Source organism: Amblyomma maculatum, chromosome 2 (assembly GCF_055883805.1).
Source record: "Amblyomma maculatum isolate TAMU_Amacu chromosome 2, ASM5588380v1, whole genome shotgun sequence".
NCBI classification, from domain to species: domain Eukaryota; kingdom Metazoa; phylum Arthropoda; class Arachnida; order Ixodida; family Ixodidae; genus Amblyomma; species Amblyomma maculatum.
In genome coordinates, this window is record NC_139345.1 from 86959115 (window position 1) to 86982285 (window position 23171).

The following is a 23171-nucleotide window of genomic DNA, read 5'->3' on the forward strand; positions in this document are numbered from 1 at the left end:
TAGCAGTGCTGCATGGAAGAATATTCACTTCTTTTCCACTGGCTATCGAATGCATCGTCTGAACTTTAACTCTGAAGCTTACCGCAAAAGTGGGTCTGATAAGGGGGTTGTGGTGCCTGCCTGTCGATGGGGAAAGCATGGTGAGCCAACACAGACACAGCAACGATCTGAAATGAGGAAATGGTCAATATTGAGACAGCATTCAAATCTGAGCTTTTTGTATATAGTTTTATATTTTTAATCTGGCCTTTTACCTTTTATGCTGGGTGAATGCTAGTCTCCATAGTAAAACCTCAATAATATGTTAAAAAAAAAAAAGCGACATGTATCACCCTGGAAAAGCAAGAGAGTTCCAGAAACCCATTTACTTCTGCTTTATTGATTATGCGAAAGCGTTTGACTGCGTAGATCACAGCAGATTGTGGCAAGCTCTCCAAGAGATGGGAGTTCCAATTCACCTCATCTGTCTCCTCAGGAACCTTTATGAAGGGCAAGAGGCCACAGTCAATACAATACAATAAAAGCGACAATACAAACTACCCAAGTCTTAGAAATGTAACTGCAGATTGAGGTACAAAAGGAATTTATGAATGTTTTCACTTCGTAAAAAAGTATTCCTTGGCATAAAGTCTAAACAGCATTTTTTTTTCCTAGTGTTTGCAGATTCCTGTTCGCACATTTAATGTCCTTGGCAGGGAAGAAACTTTGCAATGTGTTCGGTCCATCAATGGAAATGAAAAAAATTAGCAGGATTTCTTCTGCACTGACAGTGCTTCACCCCTTGCATCAATGTACTTGGAAGTGGCATAGTGGTGACCAGGCTCTGCATTTTTTACGCACGACCCACTCGTACATAAGCACACTGTTGTAGCTCTCATATTTTTCACTCCCTTGCCCTATGGAGCTTCAAAGAAGCTGCTGTGTTTCTCCTTTTTGTATCGATCTTCACGGGAACAGCCCGCTCATACGTACAAGTGCGTTTTTTTTTTATTTGGGTGTCTTAAGTACTGCAGAGAAACCATGACAGCATGCAATTGAATTCCAGCTCCATGTCATGTGCGCTCGAGTTTGTCCCACTCTATTAACACTTGTGCATTTGGCTGCTTAACACATTACATGACCAGAATTGAATTTCTGAACATAGCAGCTAGAAAATCGTGTTACCTAGTTATTTATCGTGTTACTTGGAGAAAAACAGTGTTACCCTATAAAAACTTTTACTGTCTGCAACATATCAACGAGGTGTTACACTGTGTTTTCTCTCATGAGCCGTGAAGTTGACGACTCGACGACGTGCATGCATTGCAAGCCAACGATACTAGTAGTATATAATTGTTGCACACCTATGACTGAGCACCTCCGTGACTATTACTAACAGTTCACGAAAATTAATGCACCCATAATGTCAGACTAATCAAGGTTGTTTTTTTCATGGCCATGCACAGAAATATGCAAACTAGCTGCATGGTTCATTTTTGTTTTGTTGCTCTCCTAGTACGCACAAATAAGTGAATGCTTCATTTGTCTATCACAACACTCAAAACGACCAGCTCGAGAAACTCAATATTACTGTCGCGCTTAAAGCAATTTTTATTTCTGTAAAAAAAAATTCACAGATTATCAATGAGATTCATACGGCATGTATATGTGTTAACGTTAGCTTCTTACAGCATGTGACATAAATAAGTTATCGCTGGTGCAAAGAAGTGAAAAAAACAAAAAAAAGCATGAAGTGCTATATTAAGACTCTTAAGTAGATTGCATTAATGTATAAAAGCAGTCGCTGCATGGTATTTTTACGTCCTTTGTCCCAGTCTCTCTAACTGTACTCTTTAAATTTATCCCCCCCCCCCTCCCTAATCCCCCTGATCCCGAACAACACACTCTTTGACCTCCTCTCTTCCCATCTCCCTCGCTGGTACAGTCCACTCTTTACCCTCTCCCTTTCTCCACTCCATCAGGCAAACATCAATGTCTGACAACTGCCATCTGCCAACTGCCGTCTGCCAACTTGGCTGTCCAGAGGTCTCAGGATGCTACATCCCACCGACCTCCCAGCGCTTACATACGTCACGCGACCTTGCGTCGCCATCAAAGCCCCTGTGAGGCTTCAGAGAACCAACACTGCTGGACGATTTTCTTGAAACAAGATTCTAATAACACTAATGTGCTAATGAATAAACAAAAGATGTGCAAGAAACCAACCTCGTTCTGGCTTGCTATAGGATTGTGGACAGTTCTCACACTCAGTGTTGCTACGACAAGTGGGGGTGGGGCCTCTGACTTTGATACCACCACATCATCAGGTCTGTTCAGCACAACCTGAAATAACAGCAGGAGAGGGCAAGCATGGCACTGTAAATCCTGCACGCTCAGCTAGACAAAAGATGCCAAAAAAAAAAAAAAAAAAAAAAAAAAAAAAAAAGCTGACATGATCTGTAGATTTGTGCAATAAGAAATTGGAATAAAGCCAATTTCAATCAATTTATTCTTAGCAAGTGCAGTTCCAAGCCTTTACATGACGTTTAATGTGCCCATATGTGTTCTTAAATGCATATTTCAATGAAGAATGTGCCTTAAATAAAGTTGTTTAATTTTCCGCACTAAAATAGCATGCTGGTGACGACATCCATGATATTGCTGAAAAATAAGCCATGATATATGAGTTCTCCACGCCTTTTATGTCACGAAAGCTATCCTTTTGGCCAAGCCTAGTGTTGATGGTTTAGCTAATGCATAGGGTGCAGCAGTCATGTGCAACATTTGTTTCAAGTACCAGCAAACAAACAATGGTGCATGTATGTTCCATACATTTGCATGCCAAAATCTACTGACAAGCTACAAAAGGAGAAAAACATTCAAAAGATTCTTTATCTTTCGTTAATAAGCATCCACCATGTGCATTTAAAATGCACCTCATTTGAGCACAAAAAAGGCTTTTGAAAAATTTCATCCCTTCCCTTACGGCACGGTTCAGGTGTCCACAGAACAAGTGTGACATATACTACAACTTTCCTTTCCTGTGAACCAATTATTATTATTATTATTATTATTATTATTATTATTATTATTATTATTATTATTATTATTATTATTATTAAATGTTTTACCTTTTGAGTTTTCTTCATCAGTCAACTGCTTCATAACAGTTCTTGAAGCAATTTTCAATTATATTATATACTAGTAAAAACATGTTAACGAACGTCACGGGACCGGAAAAAAGTTCAAGTACTGCGCTAACGAAAAGATGGAAGCATGTAAAACGCCCAGTGCCACCAATCACCGTCCAAAACACCATGCAACTGTGATCGGTAGGCTGCTGATGTGCGGCGAAAAGCTGCCACCGCTGCGGTGTGGTGCAAAGCTCATGAAAGCGAAACCGAACCAAGTAGTCTGCCTATCATTGGAGACGAGGCTGTTCGTGTTTCATCACGCTTGCCGTTGAGCGCGTCAGAGGTGTGCAGTCAGGGCTCGTTACAAAGTTAGTCCTGCTTTTTTTTTTTTTTTTTTCAAAGGTCCATAATCAAAATGGCTTGAAAGTGATGCCACGAAACTTCTAAAGAAAAGCTTGCGTCCAAACTAACCATTGTATGCAGATGACAAATGAAAAGTTTCATGCTTCACAAAGGTTAAAGCGCAACGAAGTGACAAGTGATACTATATCATTGCATAATAAAACTAGTCAATAACTATTCCTAAGAAATTGCAGTTGTTTTTTATGTGTAACATGAAACTGCCTATGCCACCAAAGCTACAGAGCTGTATCTCCCCGCCAGTTTCTGTATGTTTTCGCAGCGCACTTGTTTTGATAATGTACACATCGTGTGCTCTATTGATCAGTTGTGTAAACAAGACTAATTCGGGTTATAAAATCTTGCTGAGGGTCACAGTTTGTGGCTCACCTCCACTTTGCACCAGCTGACGGGCGCACTTGGAGAAGCTGAATGTTGTCAGGAAAGAAAAAAATATTGAAACCGCACATTAGTAACAGCAATATTAAAAAATTTGTGGACATCAAGACACTTCTCAACACTGCCACGCTAGAATAACGATCTATTTGTTAATAACCGAATACTGCCTGCTTTGACAATTAAAAAATGAAGAAAATGGGTACCCCAGCAGATTGTCTAAAACAGCGAAATTCTGAAATCTTTCCCTGGTTTCTACAGGTTTCCCAGGACCCTTTTCGTGTAGAAAAATGAACTGCATGGCATTAGAAAATTGCAGCGAGCGATGTTGTGGTAGCAGTAACAGGTTTGTACAGAAACTACAGTCAACCCTTGTTAAAGCGAACAGGTAAAAATTATTGTTGGTGTGACATAGCTGAAATTTATAATATATAAAATTTAGTCATGACCATGACAACTATAACGCTTGCTCATGGGCTTCATACTTCACGAGAAGCATAACCGTTTTTAATCTCGGAGGTGTGCTGCTATTAAAAGAAGTGGTCATACTTTTTGTACATCGTAGCAACGGTTTATCAGTGTATTCTATCAGGCTTGAGAGTGCATCATGCTTTATATTTAACAAGTGACTTGTACAACTGATGCACACTTGAGCACTCCAGCGCAAGGGCTACGAATAAAAACTGTTTGAGTCACTTCAGCAAATCTGTGTGCGCTGCTGGAGGTTATGCCTCGAAGTGATTGAAGCCAGGACGTGGGCCCTAGTGTCCATAATATAAAATACAATAACTTTTATCCCAAAGGATTATGAGGACTTATATTAGGTACTTTGAGTTTCAGCTGTCGTACACTGTATAAATGCATTTTATGAGACCAGATTAATTTTTGTCGGCATAACTGTTAGGTGTAACGCAAAAGGCCGTAAGCATTAAGGCATGAGAGATTTCCCATCAAAAATACCAAATTCATTGCTCTCAATTTGCGAAATTTCAGTTCAGAAAATTAGGAGTACTAGCCAAACATGCTTACGTATGTGCTGACTTTGTACAAATAAAACTACCAGCTGCTAGACTACACTAGATACTGTTATCCTGTATCTTAATTCTGTTCTATGCGACTTCCTATGAAACATTTGACTTAAAGAAACAAGCTCTAGCACGTAGTACTGTGTGGCTGCATAAATATAGATGCCGTCAAAGATAAATGGATGCCGGCTTTGTCAAACAATTTCTTTAAATACAAAGCATAATGGTTGTTAATTTCTTAGTGCACTGTGTAGTTCGCGCAATAGATATTATAGTCTGCATATACCCATTCACGGATGCACGAAATGAGGGCAATGAAATGAATTTTTTCTGACATCGCCTCGTGTTTACTTTTGACGGCACCTTTACCTTCATCCCCAACCTCGCATGAATGAGACGAAATGCGTAATAGATACCGAAAAAAAAAAAAAAAATGCCGCTCACTTGGGTTCTTTAGCTCAAGCCAGCAGGGTCCCTTGATCTTCTGGTTGATCAAAAGGGCTTCCAGACTTGATGTGTTCATCCCAAAAGCAGCCCTGAAAGTCTTTCCACTGAGGTCACTTGGCAGCGCAGGGAAGCGGGCCTTGACATAAAAAGAAGAGGAAGCAAAGGCAAATGAGAATAAGAAAGCCAAGTCAGTTCTAGTGTCCATTACAGTTATATAGTAAATCAGTACGTACAGGATAGACGATCTCCAGGTATCTGGCTTCTGCTGGCACACCTTCTTTACCAAAAGCATAGAGTTTCGTGGTAACCTGCAGAAAAGGAACCGTGAGGGGCACAGAAAAATAACGACTTAAGTTTGGCAAACAGGTCCACAAAACACAGAGTTCCTCATGTCTTCACTTCACTTCGACACCGCAGGCAAGTAGCGCTTTCAAAGGTTGTTCCTGCCCTCACTGCATTCATTCTTTACAAAAAGAAGAAAAAGAAAGAAAAGAGTAGCAGGCATAAATTAGAGCTTTCCTTTTCAATGCCTTGCCTACTAGCTTCAATGCCTTTAAATAAAAAAGTTAAGAAAGGTGAACTACAAACAAGTCCTTCTTAGGTAATTTGTGACACCAATGATTCCAGCCCAATAAAAGCAATATGGTAGAAGAAACATAACTCTTTTAAATTGCATGAGCTTTTTTCCATCCATCCTTGTTCCCTCTCTCTAGTACGGAAATCTATTTCCATAAAAAAATGCAGTTGTATAGTACCTCCTTTTTAAAGTGTAGCATAAGTTCCCACCAGATGTTCCCCTCTGCTACTTATATTGCGTAAGGAAAGAAACAAGTGATCATCAATCTTGCAACAAAACAGCATCCTCAGACAAGCAAAAAATTGCTGCTACCGTCTGACAGATGTTGAAGAGCAAGAGTGTTAGCTTATGGTTTTTTTAGTGATTACAGCATCTGAGATTACAGCATGATTTGAACCATGACTATGTGTACGTTTGACATTTATTTATTCAAAAGTCTTAAACACACGATTGTGCCATTTTCTTTAAACACTGCAGTCGACATCGAGCAAAGCACCATCTATGGGTCATCAGAAGAACTTGGATTTCAATACTCCCTAATCTGTTATCATCCATCGTAACCTCATTTGGCATAGATCTCATTGAGACAAATCATTTGGTACCATCTGCATGTGTCTACGACCAGTGGTTCCCAAGGTACATATCCCAACTCCCAATGTGAACTTTGGGCCTAGGGTGACCGCCATCTTGGGTGGCAACCCACCATGATGAGCACTGCTTCGGACCTAGATAAATTCTAACTCAAGCCCTTGGTGGCGACGTGACAGACCCGGACAAACCGATGCGAAATTGCCAAACGTGAGAACAGCTAATGCCCTTAAAACCTTTAGTATTACATATATGTCAGTCATTGGTGGTGGCATGGCCCTGAAGATGATATCTGGCAATTAATTGGCCATCTCAATATTCATATAGTGTTGATTTTTAGAAGACACTCAGGAATACCTTCCATCTGCACTCATCCCCTTAGGCGATAATTTTTGTAGCGTGCGCTACACCTCTAAAGGCTTAAGGGGAGTCTCTTTTCTTGGTTTCATTTAGATCATGTGGAACCTCTGCGTTTGAATGGGTACAATGCAGCTATGAATATAACGAGAATTTGATTCCATGCGAAAACCAAAGCTTTGTGTAGACACGGCACTGTCTTTTACGGCCTTAATTTCCTTTAAGAGGCACTGGTTGAGGAAATGCATGCAACACTGTTTAATGCGGCGAAACCATTGTCAAAGCTTTTCTGCTATTCCATAGCGAATGGTTTGAAGCTCGTGCGTCTTCCCTTTAGCAGTCTTCCTAAGGCAGTTTGATTTCACAATACATGTGACATGGTTTGTGGCTTTAGCTTTTTCAGCCTAGCTGTCAACAGACACCAAGTCAGCGACTGCCTTGACTGCTGAGCTTCATGTTTTTTTTTTTTTCTTCAAGTAAGCTTGGCAATGGTGCCATGCGACTGGAACATATTTTCATAGCTCTTTTGCAATTTTGGCTTTAAGGACTATGCCAACCTCCTCTACAGCATCACACCCAATTCTCCGAGATATGCGGGAAATTTCTTTCATGTTTTCGATGGAGATTTGGCAATTAATGCTAAATACCTTTTAAACAGTAGTCGCCAAATGGCTTACATAATGAAGAACTTTGGCAACTCCCCAGAGGTATGTACATGTAGGGCAGAACTTCAAAATAATAATAATAATAATAAAAAAAAACGTCCATCCAAACTGTTAGAGCGCCTCTTAATCTATGAAATAATAGAGACGCTATAATAGAAGAGAGGCTTAGTGGAAGGAAGGAAGGAAGAGTAAGCGTAGTAAACAAGCTGCTACAAATACTGATACCAATCTAACTGCATTGACTTTCAACTTGCAATGCGCCATACGCTCAGCCGAAGCAACCAAACATAGCCGAGCGTAAAATTCAAGAACTTTCGAATACCTTTGGGTTTTCATGGGCTTTGAATATAAGATTTTAAAAATCGAGCGTTTTCAATGGTTTCAAGAACCACTACGAGCCTCGAACGCCATTACGAAAAGCGATTGCAAGATTTGACTCTGAACACAAAAACTCCTAGCAAATACCTTTGTCTTGAACTCTTCAATTCGATGCTTCTCGGCAATCTGAGTGAATTCGTCGTAGACATTCTTCATAATGGCCATTTCTTCTGCCCCTTCAGACGCCTTGAAGCAAGCAAAAGCAGCAACACAAAAGTTAGACCTCCGGTAGGTATTACAAAAATAAAAAATACCGTATATGCTCACGTGAGGGCCACATTTTTTCTTCCCCCAGCTTGGTGGGGGGTGGCCCTTACACAAGACAGGCAATTTTCTGTTCCAATTTTCCAGACCACAGCAGAGCTACAATTGCATTCCTTCTTTTATGCAGCAACATGCAATTCGTGGAAATTAACCATAGTACCTCAATCTTGAGGTGAAGTTACAGTCTGATGGTAACCCTGTAGAAAGGTTATACCCTTCACAATAAGCAATGACCGATTGATAGCGCCTTTAACGCGAAACATGCCAGGCCTAGCCACAGCATGCAAACGCCTAGTGGCAGAAACTTGTTAATAGCATGGATGCAATTAATTCTGGCCTTTGTGCAGCAGGGGATAGTTACAATGACTAGGGTGTGCGAATGCCGAATAGTAACACTCGAATCGAAAATCAAATTGAAGCAAGAAAATAACCCTAATACTGAATCGGATATCGAATATAGTTCAAGTATCAAACTTTGTTCAGCAGTGCCAAACATTCACGTCACGTGCATCCAAGGGACCTTCATTCGCCTTTCAAAAAACCAGGAAAAACGTTTGAATTATCCAGTGTTCTTAAAATGCGGTTGAGAACCGTTTGCCTCACAGTAATTTTACCTAGTTGCCGACCATTTTTTCGGACTCTGCGGGACCCGGAAAATGGCCCAAAAAATCTGTCAGCTTGAAAAAAAATCACTTTTCAGTGAAAAATCAGCTTTACAAATCACGAACATTGCCGCTCCTCACATTTCGTCTATATGTTGATAATAGCAAGCTCCAGCATAGAGCGATCTGCTACTGTGATTAGCTTCTGTGCACCACAAATGTGCATGTGCAATACGATACGGCAGACGCAGCTGCCACTGCACGCGCGCCAATTGGTGCCGACGCGGAAGGCCCGCTGGAAAGCATGCAATTCGCTCAAGGCAGCCACTGCACGTGCAGTGGTACCCCACAGAAGCAGATCGTGATAACTTGTAACCATTATAACCCGCCAATTAGAATAGCTTGGCCAATCTTGCTGTTGTCATCATGTCCATGCCACTTCACGACATACTGTGATGCAGCTGCAGGTCATGCACATGACGCAAACAAATGCATGTGCCGTGCGAAGCAATAAAATTTTGTTTCCATGTGAATACCTCGAGACGGAACTCACGGATGGGAAAAAAGCGAACGGAACGAGAGCCTCCGTAAATTCCTACACCCCTCCCCGCCCCAGCTTTCCCCCGGATGGGTGGCTGCGACAGACGGTGCTCAGGTTCCATTTTCACTTCTATTGCGCAATCTTTGTAGGCTACCGCAATGACAAGGCCGCACTGCTTACTGCTATTGCCTCAAATGGCAACCATGAACAGTGCCAAGCTAGTCCATCTGAATGACTGTTTCGCTTAGCTTTCATGGCTGTGCAAAGCCGGCTGTTTGTGACGATGCCCACTCGAGTCTGTGTTATGCCGAAAAACCGAGACTTTGGCCAAAAAACGATCGCCACAGTATTACTGGTGCCAAATTTGGACCAAAAAATCAATCTTTTGGACACCATAAAGTCCGAAATATCCGTCGTGAAATGTACATGTGGCTATGGGGCCCGTGACGGTTCCTGAACGGAGTCCGAGATATCGCACAAGTACAGATATTGCAGTCCAAAAAATCGGCCAGCTACTATAATTACTGCTTGCAATATGGACGTCTATACATTTGAGATGAAAACTAAGCGACAGCGACAACATTTCGCGATTTCATATTTCACTTTGCGCGCACTAATGAGAATGTTGGGAACGCCGGCAAGAACTGTCAATGCGATGCAGTAGCAGTGGTGAAGACCAGTGAAGCACACTCCTAAACGGAGCGTCTGGAAAATGCGCGCGCCCAATGGCAACGGTATGAATTTGCGAGAATCGAAACTGAAACTATGCTGCTGAAGTATATTTCTGCTATCGGGGATTTCTGATCATTGTTGCACCTGTTATACACCTAAGGTGCGTGGGAACCAAGTAGTTCATGTTCAGGGAGGTCTGTTTAGACTATTGCTGGCTTTGCAAGTTGCGCCTCAATGTGATTCTCCGTCCGTATTAGCAAGCGCCCGACGCCACAAATTTACAGAGCCATTGGTCGGGACTGCACAACTTGTTTGAATTGTTCGAATTGCAGACTTAATAGGGGTTGAACTAATGAGATTTTACTATATTTACGAATATTCGGTTATCTGAATCCATTAATTCAACACCAAGGTAGAACTGAAACCGAAACTGAAGCTAGATGTTCCTGAACACTGTAATAGTAACACTGTGTATAGTAGTTGAACACTGTGAGGAAAGCTGTGCCCTTGGCTGCATCGCTACAGAAAGCTATGCTCCTCTTCGATACTAGGGTGATTGCCTTTAGTATTTGAGAGCAGTGTTCTCAATCATATCATCTCACTAGAGTCGAAAGCCTTCCAGCATTCCTTGACACACAGAAGAATTAAATTGTGTGCCATTACAACAATCAATATAAGACCCAGTCCAATGCATGAGAGAAGGGATACTCACAGATTCTTTGGGCAGCAAGAACAATCGTCTGGGAATGTTGCGAACCGTTACACAGCAACTAACATGAGTTTCAGAATTTGCAATCTTTATTTTTCCAAACACGTGAACAGTGCCTGAAAAAAAGAAAAAAAGAAAAAAAGAAAAGAAAGGGTGTTAGTGTGCAACAGGAAATGGAATGCAAAAATCTCTTTACAAAAACATGCATGTGAAAAGTCTGTTATTCAATTGCCTTCGATACCGGCTTTACAATTCCTCTTGCCATAATCAACATAACATCGACCACTCTCACTGTCAAAAAAAAAAAAAAAAAGTAATGTAGAGAAAAGAGCGAAGAAAAGGAAATGAAAACTGCGGCAATGATCCAATACCCTAATATAGTTCTTTAGCGGTAAAGTCGCTATGCCAGCGCCTATCCAGACTGAAGAGGGACTACAAGGAGCAGTTGTGATCCAAGCAGCTCTAGAAAAATACAGTATGCACAATATTAATAATATAAGTCTAACTGAGCTGTAAAAAACATTCATGTCCAGAGCCCACGAAATCACCACGCACATGTGTGGAAAACACCTTTCTGCAGACCTGTTTTCAGCAGAGAGGACTAATTCAAGGATGCATACCACTACTTGCTTGCTGATGAATTGCACTAAGCTACAACTGGTGACTATGCTTCGATGATGTGCACCCCACAGCCCACTGCTCACAGAACTTACTGAGTGAATGGCTGTTCTTTGCAACATAGGGCAACGCTTACACATACTACACAGGCATCTTCGAGTGAGATACGAGTCGAATGGCATTTGGGCTCGATACACTCCCGCAGTGCAACACGACAGTTTGCAAATGCATTCGAAAGCTTCAGTAATCACTCACAGTATTGCAATGATGCTGCTGCATCGAGTTTCGCTTCTGTACATTAGCTTGTTTTTATTGTGCACAATGTACAACGACGCGATAATAGTCACAACCCCGGTCACACTTGATCGACAACAATACCAGCGAGTCCAACAGCCCCATATTAATGTAGCACGACACATTTTTCAGTCCAACGACACTGGCGCGGCCATCCTTCATGTCTTCGGCAGATAGGTGGCTTCACAAAAATTTCACGTTGATGAGACGACACCGTGACAATATCTACGCTTTTATCTAAATTATTCGTATCAAAATTGAGCAAACCGAGCCGCTACACTCCCCATTTGCACACTTGAACATGTACCAGTGATGAACACTTGTTCAACGACTGCATTTTAGTTGACAGTAACCTCCTCCCTCGTGAGTAGCCTAGTGAGTATGCAGGGCTCGCGGTTTCAGCAATGGACAGATCGATCTGAACCAAGTTTTAGTGAATGCAAATGGCCACTGAGCATAGTTTTGGCAATAGTGTTCTGAAATTGACTATCGCTTACATCACAGGATGAGTGCACAATGAATGGAAAGCATTGATGCCACCCAGACTGCCGAGCAATCTGCTTTAGCTAGGTGGGCAGCAGCAGTTCTAGCCACCACTTTGTGAATAGTTGCTGCACATACATCTGGCTGCACTAACTTATATATCTAGTATCGGTCACGTTAAGAAAAGCAGGAACAATGAGCAAGAAGCGTTGGAAGTATGTAATGTCACCAACCCAACTGCAAAGAGTTTTAATTCTTAGGTGGGCCATTGCACAGTGCTTCGTACAGAGCTGTTGCATTGAGTAAACAAGTAATATAGTAAGAACAGTACGAAAAAGAAGATATTATTTTATAACAGCACAGCAAAACTTGTGCTTTATGCCACGTAAACGAGCACTGGTTGTCTGTTATATGCAGCTATGTAAACAAGCCAACTGGAGTGCCTTCGTCATCATCGGCGTATTAATGTGAAATTTTTGCACTCACGCGGTAAGTGCCAAGCTGTGTAATATCATCTTCAAGCACTCATTTAGCAAGTACACGAGCTATTCACTATGCAAGCATCACAAGAAAGTGAGCAGCAGATATTGAAATCAACAGCCACAGAGCCAAAGCAGTTGCGCAGCGCGGCTGAAGCGATGGCGACCTGCTAATGCGTTTGCGTTTAAAAAGGCATTCCAAAATCTTGCATGCCTTCACGTAACTCATTTGACTTGACTGACATTTCAGCCAAATGCCTTCGAAAAAGTTCATGTAGGAGCGCAAGTTCAGCATTCGAGTTAAATGACATTCGATTCAAAGGTGTCCAAAAAACCTGCGTAACAAGGGTATGGTCAAGGATGTGGTCGCAGCTTTAATGTTCTGCTTCCTGTATACAATGCACACTGGCCAGGGGCATTTCTGAATTCACATCATCCTCAAATTTGTATCGCGTGGCACCGTATCATTTGAGGCGCTACTCTACTTATTAAAAAGAAGCAAGGGAAGAGAAGTCTGCTTGCATACCCTAATCTTATTCATTTCTAAAATTTTTCCTCGTCAAGCATTTTATTCTTGTCAGTGTAGTCATGCATTTAGACAAGAGCAGTAAAGCATAAATTAGCTGTTGTCACTTGTCTCAGCAAAAATGATTAAGATAAAATCAATTGGACTAATGCAGGCAAAACAGAATAGCACTTTTCCTTTTGCAAATCTATCACACTTCCAATTTAATTCGTAATCACTTATTTTATTAATTCCTGCAAGATATTTTTGGTCTTTCTCATTTTTGCCGAGTAATTCTTGTGTGACCTCTTCGCTCTTTCCGCAAGTAGAGAGGGTGATTTTCCTCGCCCTGCACCTGCCTCTTGCACACCTGCCGTCTTTCAGATTTTTTGTAAAATGTACAAATTTCAACTCATCTAACAACGTTCCGAATCTTGCCTCAAATTTTAAAGAAACAGTCCTAATTACATAAAAAGATTGTAATTCGTCATTCAGCATTTTGTGCTGGCCTGGCTTCCTTTTTCTCGTATCTAACTGCTGTGTCTAATGCAGTGCAATTCTAGTGTTTAAAGATTCACAGTGCGATAGCATGCCTGAAGCTTCGACGGAGAGCTTCCATTTCTTAAAACCATGCAGTTCGAAATTAGTGTGTTCCACGCTGCCAAAGAAAAGGGGAAAGTTTGGTTTATGCACTCTGTGTACTTGTAATGTAAACTTTTGCACGATTCCAATACTGACATCAAGGACCACATCATTTGGCAAGAATGCAAGGGTTTCCAGATGGTGAAATGACACGAGAGTGAAACATGCTTCTAGTATCCGTACTCAAAGAAGCCTTTTGCTAAGTTAGCCACAGCTACCACCTTATTCACGTTTTCACAACCACGAGTGAAATTTAACTGTCTTGCTGGAGGTTTGTAAGCAAAGCTCAGCTGGGCCCAAATTTATTCTTGCGGTGGTCTTGCAAATATAGATCACTTCTAACTTTGAAACACATAGTATGCTAACAACCACTCCCTCACTGCCTGAGAGTTTTAACTATTTTAATGTCTTCAGGTTTGCAGATATGCATTGCAGCCATGGCAGCTGGAGGCTGCACACAAACATTCTCAACCCTGCACAGTTCTCACCTTCATGGCTTTTTCATAATGGTATTGCATTAAACAAATTTTTCTTTTCTTTTTTACTTATTCGCTTTTGTGAATAAGATGCGAAAAGACAAGAAAAAAAAAAACTGAAGGTCCATTATCCTTTTATGAAATATAAACATGGAATAACTAGGGTTTTTAAAATTTTACATTACAAAGACGGTAAAAGTAACTGACAGCACAGATCGAATGCAAATGCACAGTCAATTTTCAAACCTGTAATCCGTAAACTATTACAGCCTGGATACCAGCATATCGCAACAATAACACCAAGTGCACGTCCCAAAATTTTGAAGGCATTCATTGGCATACCAGGGTTTTTGAAGTAGTCCTCGAAGGCATCCAGCCAGAAGAAGTTGATCACAGTTTCACCATCTTCATTTTGCATAGTTGGTAGGTCATCCAAGGAAACCTCAGCAGTTGGCACAGCTTCCTCCACATGCACACCATTCCACTGCGGGAAGCTGGAAATAAGGCAGGCAGAACTTGCATTTGGCATTTTTGGTTATGGCCGCATGCTATTTATACAAAGCTTCCTCTCTTTCTACTGATACAGTTGAGCCCGGATTACTCAACCGGGATATTCTAAACTGCTGATTATATATTAGCACACAGATTACCCCATTTGAAAATGCTGCTTAAAAATGTAGAAGAGTCATGTGGTTAACTGACCTCTAAGTTCGTCAATTGTTTGAAATTCTCTGAATTTGTTGCAATACTCTGACAACCAAAGCGAGACCTCAGGTGACCGCAGCGAAGCCGTGAAGAGGCGTAGCTACAGTCTCTTCATAAAAATATCAGCCTGCCATGACGTTTGAATTCATGTTACCTCAACACTACGGGCAGGAGTTGCCAACTCGGGTCGTTCTTTTCACATGGAAGGGTGATATCAGAATCAGCCTGCCAGAACCATTTGAATTCTTGTTACCCCTACGACACGCAGGCCCGTACATATGGCTTGGTTGAAGCGTGACTTTATATGTAGGCTGGTAACTTACGCTCTCGAGTCATACCCTTAAAGAATGAGCTTAAGTGTCCCCAATAATGTAGCACCTTGCACTGATAGGGAGTGATAGGGGAATATGTAGCAGGCAAAAGAAGCTTCCACCGTTGCTTTCACAATTCAACTAGGGTTAGCCAGAGCTAAACCACAACTAATTTTTTCATCATAGTTTTTCTCTCTCTCTCTCCTTCCAGCATCCAATAATGTGGTAAATTGCAACTTGAAAGAAATGAAAAGCAACAAAGGAAATTTAGTTCAATGTTTAAAATCTGTGCATAGTTTTCTTTTCGATTTTTTTTTTCTTTTTGCAATTGACGCACTCAGGATTACCTAGTGGACCAGCAAGTTTGCAGCTTCTAAAGGACTCTCAAAGTGAAGACAGAAGCAATACAAAACTGTTGCTTCCATTGATGAGGGCACAAATTAGTCAACCTTTCCTTTTTGTAAAATCACTACTAAAATAATGCAAGCTATGAGTTGCAGCAAAAATTAAAAATAAATAGTCACCTGTTTTCTTCTTTCTTAACGTCATGCTTGAGGCTAGCTTTTGATTCTTCTTTGGTGCCAATTTTGGACCCTGTCTTTGTCGCTTCACTTTCAAACTCTGCCCGGAAGTCGTCATCATCCTCATCAGCAAGGCATAACAAGTCTTCATCTGTTGGATACCCTGGAAGAAAAGACAATAAAATGCCAGCAACAGCTTAGCACACAATTCACAAACAGTTGGTAAACAAATTGCCTTGGTTCTTAGTAGGTTCAGAGTATGTTTTCTTTGTGTCTAAACCATTGTATTATGTACGGTGCAGAGTAACGGACACATTTAACAGCCGAAACAAGACAAAAATGAAAACACACTGAGCCAGGAACTGCACAAGAAAACGATACAATTTTAACTGGTTGGTTGGTTGGTTGGTTTGTGGGGTTTAACGTCCCAAAGCAACTGAGGCTATGAGAGACGCTGTAGTGGAGGACTCCGGAAATTTGGCCCACCTGGGGTTCTTTAACGTGCACTGACATCGCACAGCACACGGGCGCCTTGCTTTTCGCCTCCATCGAAAAGCTGCCGCCGAGGCCGGGATTCGAGCCCGCGTCCTTGTGAACAGTAGCTGTTCACATTTTATCGTCTAAACCACAACTAATTTTTTCATCATAGTTTTTCTCTCTCTCTCGCCTTCCAGCATCCAATAATGTGGTAAATTGCAACTTGAAAGAAATGAAAAGCAACAAAGGAAATTTAGTTCAATGTTTAAAATCTGTGCATAGTTTTCTTTTCGTCTTTTTTTAAATTTTATCGTACAAATTACTGTGAGCCTGTGCAAACAAATCGGTGATTGAACAATCTTATACCACAGTGTATTTATAAAGAACTGCCTACAGCTAGGTAGATGCAGAATGGCATATATTTCGAAAAAGCCTCTGGTGGTCAATCTTACAATATCTCAAAAAAGCAAATGCACCGTGACAATCAGCACGCTCTCTTAAGCAGAGAAGCAGGTTCTGATGTGGTGATTGAAACAATACAGTAAAATCTCAACATGAATGGGGTCGTGAAAAATATTAAAAAAAAAAATCACGAAAAATATACTTATGCAAATCTGTTCACAGCTAATAAAATTACCTTACCAATACTTTACACTGATGCTTTGCAGTTGCTGTGTCTACGGCATCGGAACACCTGAATTTTTGTGTGTTGTGTACAATGCACTTCAACCAGACAATTTTATGAATTCGTATAATGCTAAACTTTGCGTCATCTGCACTCATCTCATTGAGATTCATAGTAAATCTAGAATGAACAGTGAAAAAGCTGTCAAAGTTTTGTTTCTTCTTTTCACATCTGTCTAGCTTGAGTTGGAAAAATAAATGCAGGCAATCAACATAACATGGCCAGCATGCAATTTCACCAAACTGCGGCGGGTTGAACTGCCAATCCTGGCTACACAGGCCCAGACATCCAGCGAAATTTAATCATTTCAACTCCCGTTAATTCAAACCAGGTTCCAGCAGACGCTCATGTATTTAAGTGTACGGTATCAGACACTCATTTCAGACATAGGTAGAATTTATTTGGGTTTAAGTGTATATAGGCTACTAAGCCCATCGTGAGTCAAACGCAAGGTTTAGTGTGTTACGTGTAGGAGACATCTATCGAAATAGTTTTAAATTACTATAAGAGGTTTAAAAAGTTTGCTTCCTTTACGAATGACAGAACATATGACGTACCTACTGACCAGTGAATCTTGTCCTATGAGCAGGCGGGGATGAAAAGGAATGTGTCCATCGAAGTGGTGTGGGAAGTGTTTTTTTTTTTTCTCAATTTGTCAAGTTTCATGCATGAGTACAAAATATGTATTACTGTCATCTCTTCACACAATCCGCATGCACTTTTCCTGTTTTGCTAGAACAAAGCTGCGTGTAAGGCGTGTGTGTCCGATGCGCAAGCGACGTAAAATGACTTCAACGAAATATTCTTAGTGAGAGCATTACTTCCATTCTCCTATTGTGATTTTATGAGGTATTGCTTATTTTTTGCTTCAGTGTTCCATTCCAACAGTCATTTTTCTCTCGCCTTTAGTGTGCTAGCTTCAGAATGTCCTTGTAGAGAATGCATACTTTATTTCTCGGTGCTGTGCTTGTGCAGCACACATATCTGCTTTTTTGTTTCCTTTAATTCCGACATGACTTGGAACCTACTACAATTTTATGCTGTGTCCCTGTGTTGCGGATTTTGTATGTTATGCAAGACATCGCCTATCAATGGTATAACTGCATTTCTAGGATAAAGGGCAGTGCAGCAGTCATGTCGAGATACATGATCCGCCAAACCAGCAATCATCCATACAGAAATTAGGTATGGTTTAACAGCATAATTGATACGGACAGGCAGGGTAGAAGTGAGATAACATGGGGCTGTTCTACATTGCCTGTAAGTGTTAATCACGCTGTCTAATTTGCACCCAAACAAACTCGCCCAGTTCTCTGTCCTCCAGATCCATATAGACCTCCTCAAACCTGAATTACATGGAGCAGTGTTGCCCACCTACGTCGGCTGTGCTTGCTACGGCAAGCGCAACAACAATCGAATGTCTCCCATTGCTGAAGCATAAAAATTCATGCCATCCACTTTGTTTCGTTGCACTGTTTCAGATGATGTTTCATCTTTTAGTTTTTTTGGGGGGGAAAGGATCTTGCTGTTCTAGTGACTACACATATTTCTCCCTCTTGTATCCATGTGCTTATCACTGCTTATCAAGAGGAGTTTTCAGCACTTTTTATTTAGGGCCACTTGAGAGTTCAAACCAGATAATTGAAACATTCTTCTTTGTTCCCTGAAAGTCAAAATGAAGATACCTTACGATATACGAAGTACTGCTTATACCGAACTAGAATTTCCCCTTGAAATTCCCATGTAAAAGTACCCCAGTGCCATTTGCGTTTGTCAAACTCCCACTCAGCGGAACATTCCATGTAATTAAAATGTGCCCTTGCAAACGACAGTTCTCCGAACGGCCTTCTCGCAATCACTTTTCGTGTGCAAAACCACGCTGACTGCACATCCTTAGGCAGCTGCTGGCAGTACAAGCACTGTAAAACTGTGCAATGAGGTGAACATGGTATGCTCCTAAGGATGGCTTTCAGTGTAGTGTGCTTATTTTTGATGTAATACTGCTGTCATCAGGTATCCTGAGCACCATTTGTCAGGCAATCAGGGGTAGGAGAACCAAAACAGGTTATGGATGAGCTTTTCGAGCAAGAAAATAGGCAATTTGCAGCAGCTATGAAGCAGAAATGTAATAATTTTGCAGCAGCAATATCAGCATATTAGAGGAACTTGACAGCATGTGGTCAAATTTATTAAAATCGTAAAAGCCTCTCCTAATCTCATCGCAATGTGATGTAGAAATGATACCCGATTATAAATGGTCCTGTCGCGTTTTGAGGATATTTCACTACATGGACTGTGAACGGCGCTTGACCAGTGACAGCTTCAGTGTACCGGAAGAAGCACTGTGATGTAAGCCAGAGGAATGTGCGTAAGTATTAGAACGTGTGAGACCACTTTCAAGTAAAATGAAATACTAGTGACGTGTCAAGCAGCGTTCGAAATGGCAAGACTGGTAGCAGCCGCGGGAGGGCGCGATGTTAAGGTCTGATGCCACATTTACACGTGTTGGGTCATACTCCTAATATGAATCAACATGGGTCAAACTAACAATATTTTACAAAACTTGTGTAGCATTAAAGCAGTCGCCATGAAGCAACCGCAGCAGTGCATGCGTATGTGCCTTGTCTGTTGTGCAATGTTCTTAAGATGTGTTCCGCGGATGCCGCGTCTCTGAAGCATGGTACAGTGAGTGAAAATGATCGCAGCACTGACCCTCGTTAATAGCACTCTGGCCACATTACAATGTGCCGTGCTGCATCACATCTCAATTACTGGTGCTGCCGCAACGCCTCTTCATGCCGTTAAAGCATTGCTTTCTTTCCTAGCTAGGTTTACCGCACACGACAATTTTACCAAAGATGAGCCAGCCAACTGGTGCGACGCCATTTGGAATATGCATGAGCTCAGATGCAAAATATCTCGTCATTTCCAAATATTCACACTGATCGAGTAAGTACATTAAGTGCGGTGCAAATGGAATATCAAGAGCTATCGCAAAGCCTTTTGAATGCTCTGACACATCTGAAAGTGGCGACATGTGGGTGAAAAAGAAATTACAAGACACTTTGACGGCTAAAGTGGTGAAAGTCGGAAGCCTGAGAGCCGCATTGTGCTACGCATTTGTTACAAATGTGGCGGTGAATGATGCTTCGAGCAAAGAGGGATCGGACGCCCGGTGGGGTCAGCTTTGTATATGCATGTATCGCCTTGTGACGTCATAACCTGTCATGACGGTACATCGCGCATTCCTTGTCGAGCACAACAAGCATTTCATTGAACACGTCAAAATTCACCGCCGTTCTATAATTCGTCTACAAGAAAGGAAAGGCGCAGTATCTGTCACTCGCGGAATCCCGCTATCATTCTCACTGTAGACAAGGGGAATTGTGAAGAGCGTGTCACGATCCGGGGCATGGTGCAATGGTAATGCGCTGGGCTGGGGATCCAAAGGATGGAGGTTCGATTCCCCGATGGAAAACAAGGTTTATTAATTTCTTTTAATCATAGCCGCCACAAAAGCGTGACTTTCGCTGACGACAGCAATGAGCCATCAAAGGCTTTCGCCTTAAAAGTCATGTCGTGCTTGCCTGTCGTTTTTGGTGCAAGCCGGCGCAATTTTGGTCAATTTAATGCTTTTGGCGCAGCAAGGTGCAGGAAACTGTATCTGTGTCAGAATAGCACAATTGGCACAGCTGTCCCAACCCTGTGCAGTTATGCCAGCCATGCTAGCCCAAGGCTTGTAGCAGCTTCTGGTTGGCCTCTTTTGCTGCTGAAAGCAACACAGAAATCAACTGCACCCTAATCTTAATTAGGATATTATATAAAGTTTATAGTGTACCGGCAATAAAATTAGTCCATTTATGATTGGCGTTGGCTTCTCCCAAAATGCCATCTGCTGTGGCTTTGAAAACTATCATGCTATCTCCTTGGAGTTCCTATATACATCCGAGACTGATTTTACAGAAAATGGCCCAATCTAGGTGTCTTATTTACCTTCATGCTTGACTGCTGCATCAGCGGGGGAAGCACCGTCGATGTCTGGGCTGTCATTCATGATGTCTTCAGTACAGAACTCATCTATGTCCACAGGCTCCTCTTTGATCTGTGGTCGTGGCTTCAGTTCAGTGTAACGGGGGCTGTCCAGACGATCGTAATCAATGACACGAGGCTTCATGACTTCTCTCATGGGTTGACTCTTAAAGCTCTTCTTGACGAATGGATTCAATGGTGACCTGGTCAGTTTTAAGTAAAATGGTCAAGGCCACAGTAACCAAAAGCATGAATAGGCAACTCATTTATTACCCTGATTTGGCATTAAAAGGTGAAGGTACTATTATATTAGGTATCAGGTATTAAGTTTTAATCAACAAACACTAAGAATGGTTATTTTTACCATCCGGCCATACCAAACATTTAAGTCCGCAGCATTTCGAGCCGACCATAAGTGCATTCCATAAGAAACAAATCTACTGCCTTCCTCTTTCATTTCAAAACACATTGAGAATTTTGATGAGCTTCAGAAAAAAAAAAATGGCAGCAGAAAAGGACATGGTAGAAAGAGAAATGTATCCAGTGAGCAGTAAAGGGAAGCCACATCACCAAGACAACCTCAAGCTCTTGTTACTCCAAGAGCACCCGAGTAAGAACAGCAAACCTCTACCTTGAAGATGAAACTTCAGCAACTCTGTCTTTCGGCCTGAAGGAATGAGCTGCAAGCGAAGATTCTGCTCGACTTGTGCTTGTTACAGAGTTGAAAATGCTGTTCACGAGCTCATCATCGTTCACAGTGACGTCTTTCTGAAAATGATGTGCAGCGAAAACTTATGATGACGTAACACTGCAGGAAATGATTACCCTTTGTGACACAGCAAGCAGTTTTGCAAGCAACACACTTCATCGATTGAAAAACGACACTTCTGGTCATGAACTGAATCCAGCAAGTATCCCACACTAACAGAAAAGAAATATCCAAGGAAACTTTTGTTTACTGACATTAATTGTTTCCAGCTTCTTCTCAATCAAATAAATGAAGACATGATAACCTACACCATATGCATGAAATTTTTTTTTGTCCAAATTATAGCAGCATTTACATATGCTGAAAAAAAGTGTGGGATGCTAAAGCATCTTGAACAGTTGATACAACAGCACTGCTATATGAAAATTATGCACTTTTGGTTAGTAATGCCTTATTAATTAGTAGGGCTAAGCAGAAGTGCTACTTAGTAGAGTGCAGCAGTGGAAGTCAGTATACAGTAGTGCTAACTAGTGGCCTTAACTTCAGCTAAGTGTTGCGGCAATGTAATGTGCAGGCGCTGTCTGCTCTAAGTTATGAGATAGTTGCATAAGGCCTCAAAGTAATTGCATTAGATGAACACTCTAGATTTGTTAGAGGTGTAGAGGTAGTGTGCCCAGCTTGCAACTGAAAGGGCTGCAATTTTATTTCCCCTTGACTATGTTTTTCTTCTGGAAGAGCGTTTTCTTTCTAAGGAGGCTGCTAATGATAGCGGTTAAATATAATGTCGCCACCTATAACATCATCACTGTATCGACCAATAAGAAAATTTTATTGTCAATCATAGGCTGTCAGCCGGTGTGCACTCTAGTGCTATCGTGTTCAAGTGGAGTGCCCGGTCAGGTTTTGCGAGAAAATGCTGAGATCAACAGAGGTGGATGGGAATTGGACATGAAATGTTTTGTTTTTTGTTTATGCCAGCTACAGAACAAGCACACAAAATTCACCATAAGCCAATGGGTGCAGCTGATGGAAAATGCAGTTGCAGGATTACGCCTACCTGTCCCTCAGCACCTAATGTACTGATCAGGCATTCACGATGTACAGAAATCGTGTGAGGCTTTCATAGCTTATATTAAAAAAGTGGCAATAAGAAATCATTAAATTTAAAGCACTGCAAGAAATATTAATGAGGACGACAATGAAACCACATCAGACTAAAAACCAAAGATGAAATAGATGTAGTTCCATAAAGGAGGGCCAAAGTTCTTGGTAGCACCTGTTCATGTCTCCTGTGTACCACAAAACAAAAGGCACAAAAGATGAGCCGTTCCTTTGATTAGTGAGACACACTGCCCTCTGCCCCTTGTGTGCATGCATATGAGCACAGACACAAGTCATGTGGTCTCTGTACATCCTTGTCATGCTTGTATATATTTTTTTTTTCCCTGCTTTAAATTCTACAACGATTAAGCACCTTGTCTACATTAGGATATTAATTGGTAAT

General features: G+C 41.4%; 1 protein-coding gene across 2 annotated transcripts in view; it reads right to left on the minus strand.

Moving 5' to 3' along the window:
* The window catches only part of PolA1 (DNA polymerase alpha catalytic subunit), a 95627-nt gene that overhangs the window by 70304 nt on the left and 2152 nt on the right, over positions 1 to 23171 (minus strand). The window contains exons 6-16 of one of the 2 annotated variants that reach the window (XM_084594690.1): positions 21590 to 21726; positions 20923 to 21161; positions 15771 to 15918; positions 14573 to 14724; positions 10737 to 10849; positions 8033 to 8131; positions 5614 to 5688; positions 5378 to 5516; positions 3903 to 3940; positions 2206 to 2322; positions 83 to 167 (exon numbers count right to left, since the gene is read on the minus strand). In XM_084594690.1, the coding sequence (XP_084450816.1) occupies positions 83 to 167; positions 2206 to 2322; positions 3903 to 3940; positions 5378 to 5516; positions 5614 to 5688; positions 8033 to 8131; positions 10737 to 10849; positions 14573 to 14724; positions 15771 to 15918; positions 20923 to 21161; positions 21590 to 21726 (1342 nt within the window). Of the gene's footprint in view, positions 1 to 82; positions 168 to 2205; positions 2323 to 3902; positions 3941 to 5377; positions 5517 to 5613; positions 5689 to 8032; positions 8132 to 10736; positions 10850 to 14572; positions 14725 to 15770; positions 15931 to 20922; positions 21162 to 21589; positions 21727 to 23171 lie in introns of both variants that reach the window. The other variant, XM_084594691.1, reaches the window with a different exon arrangement.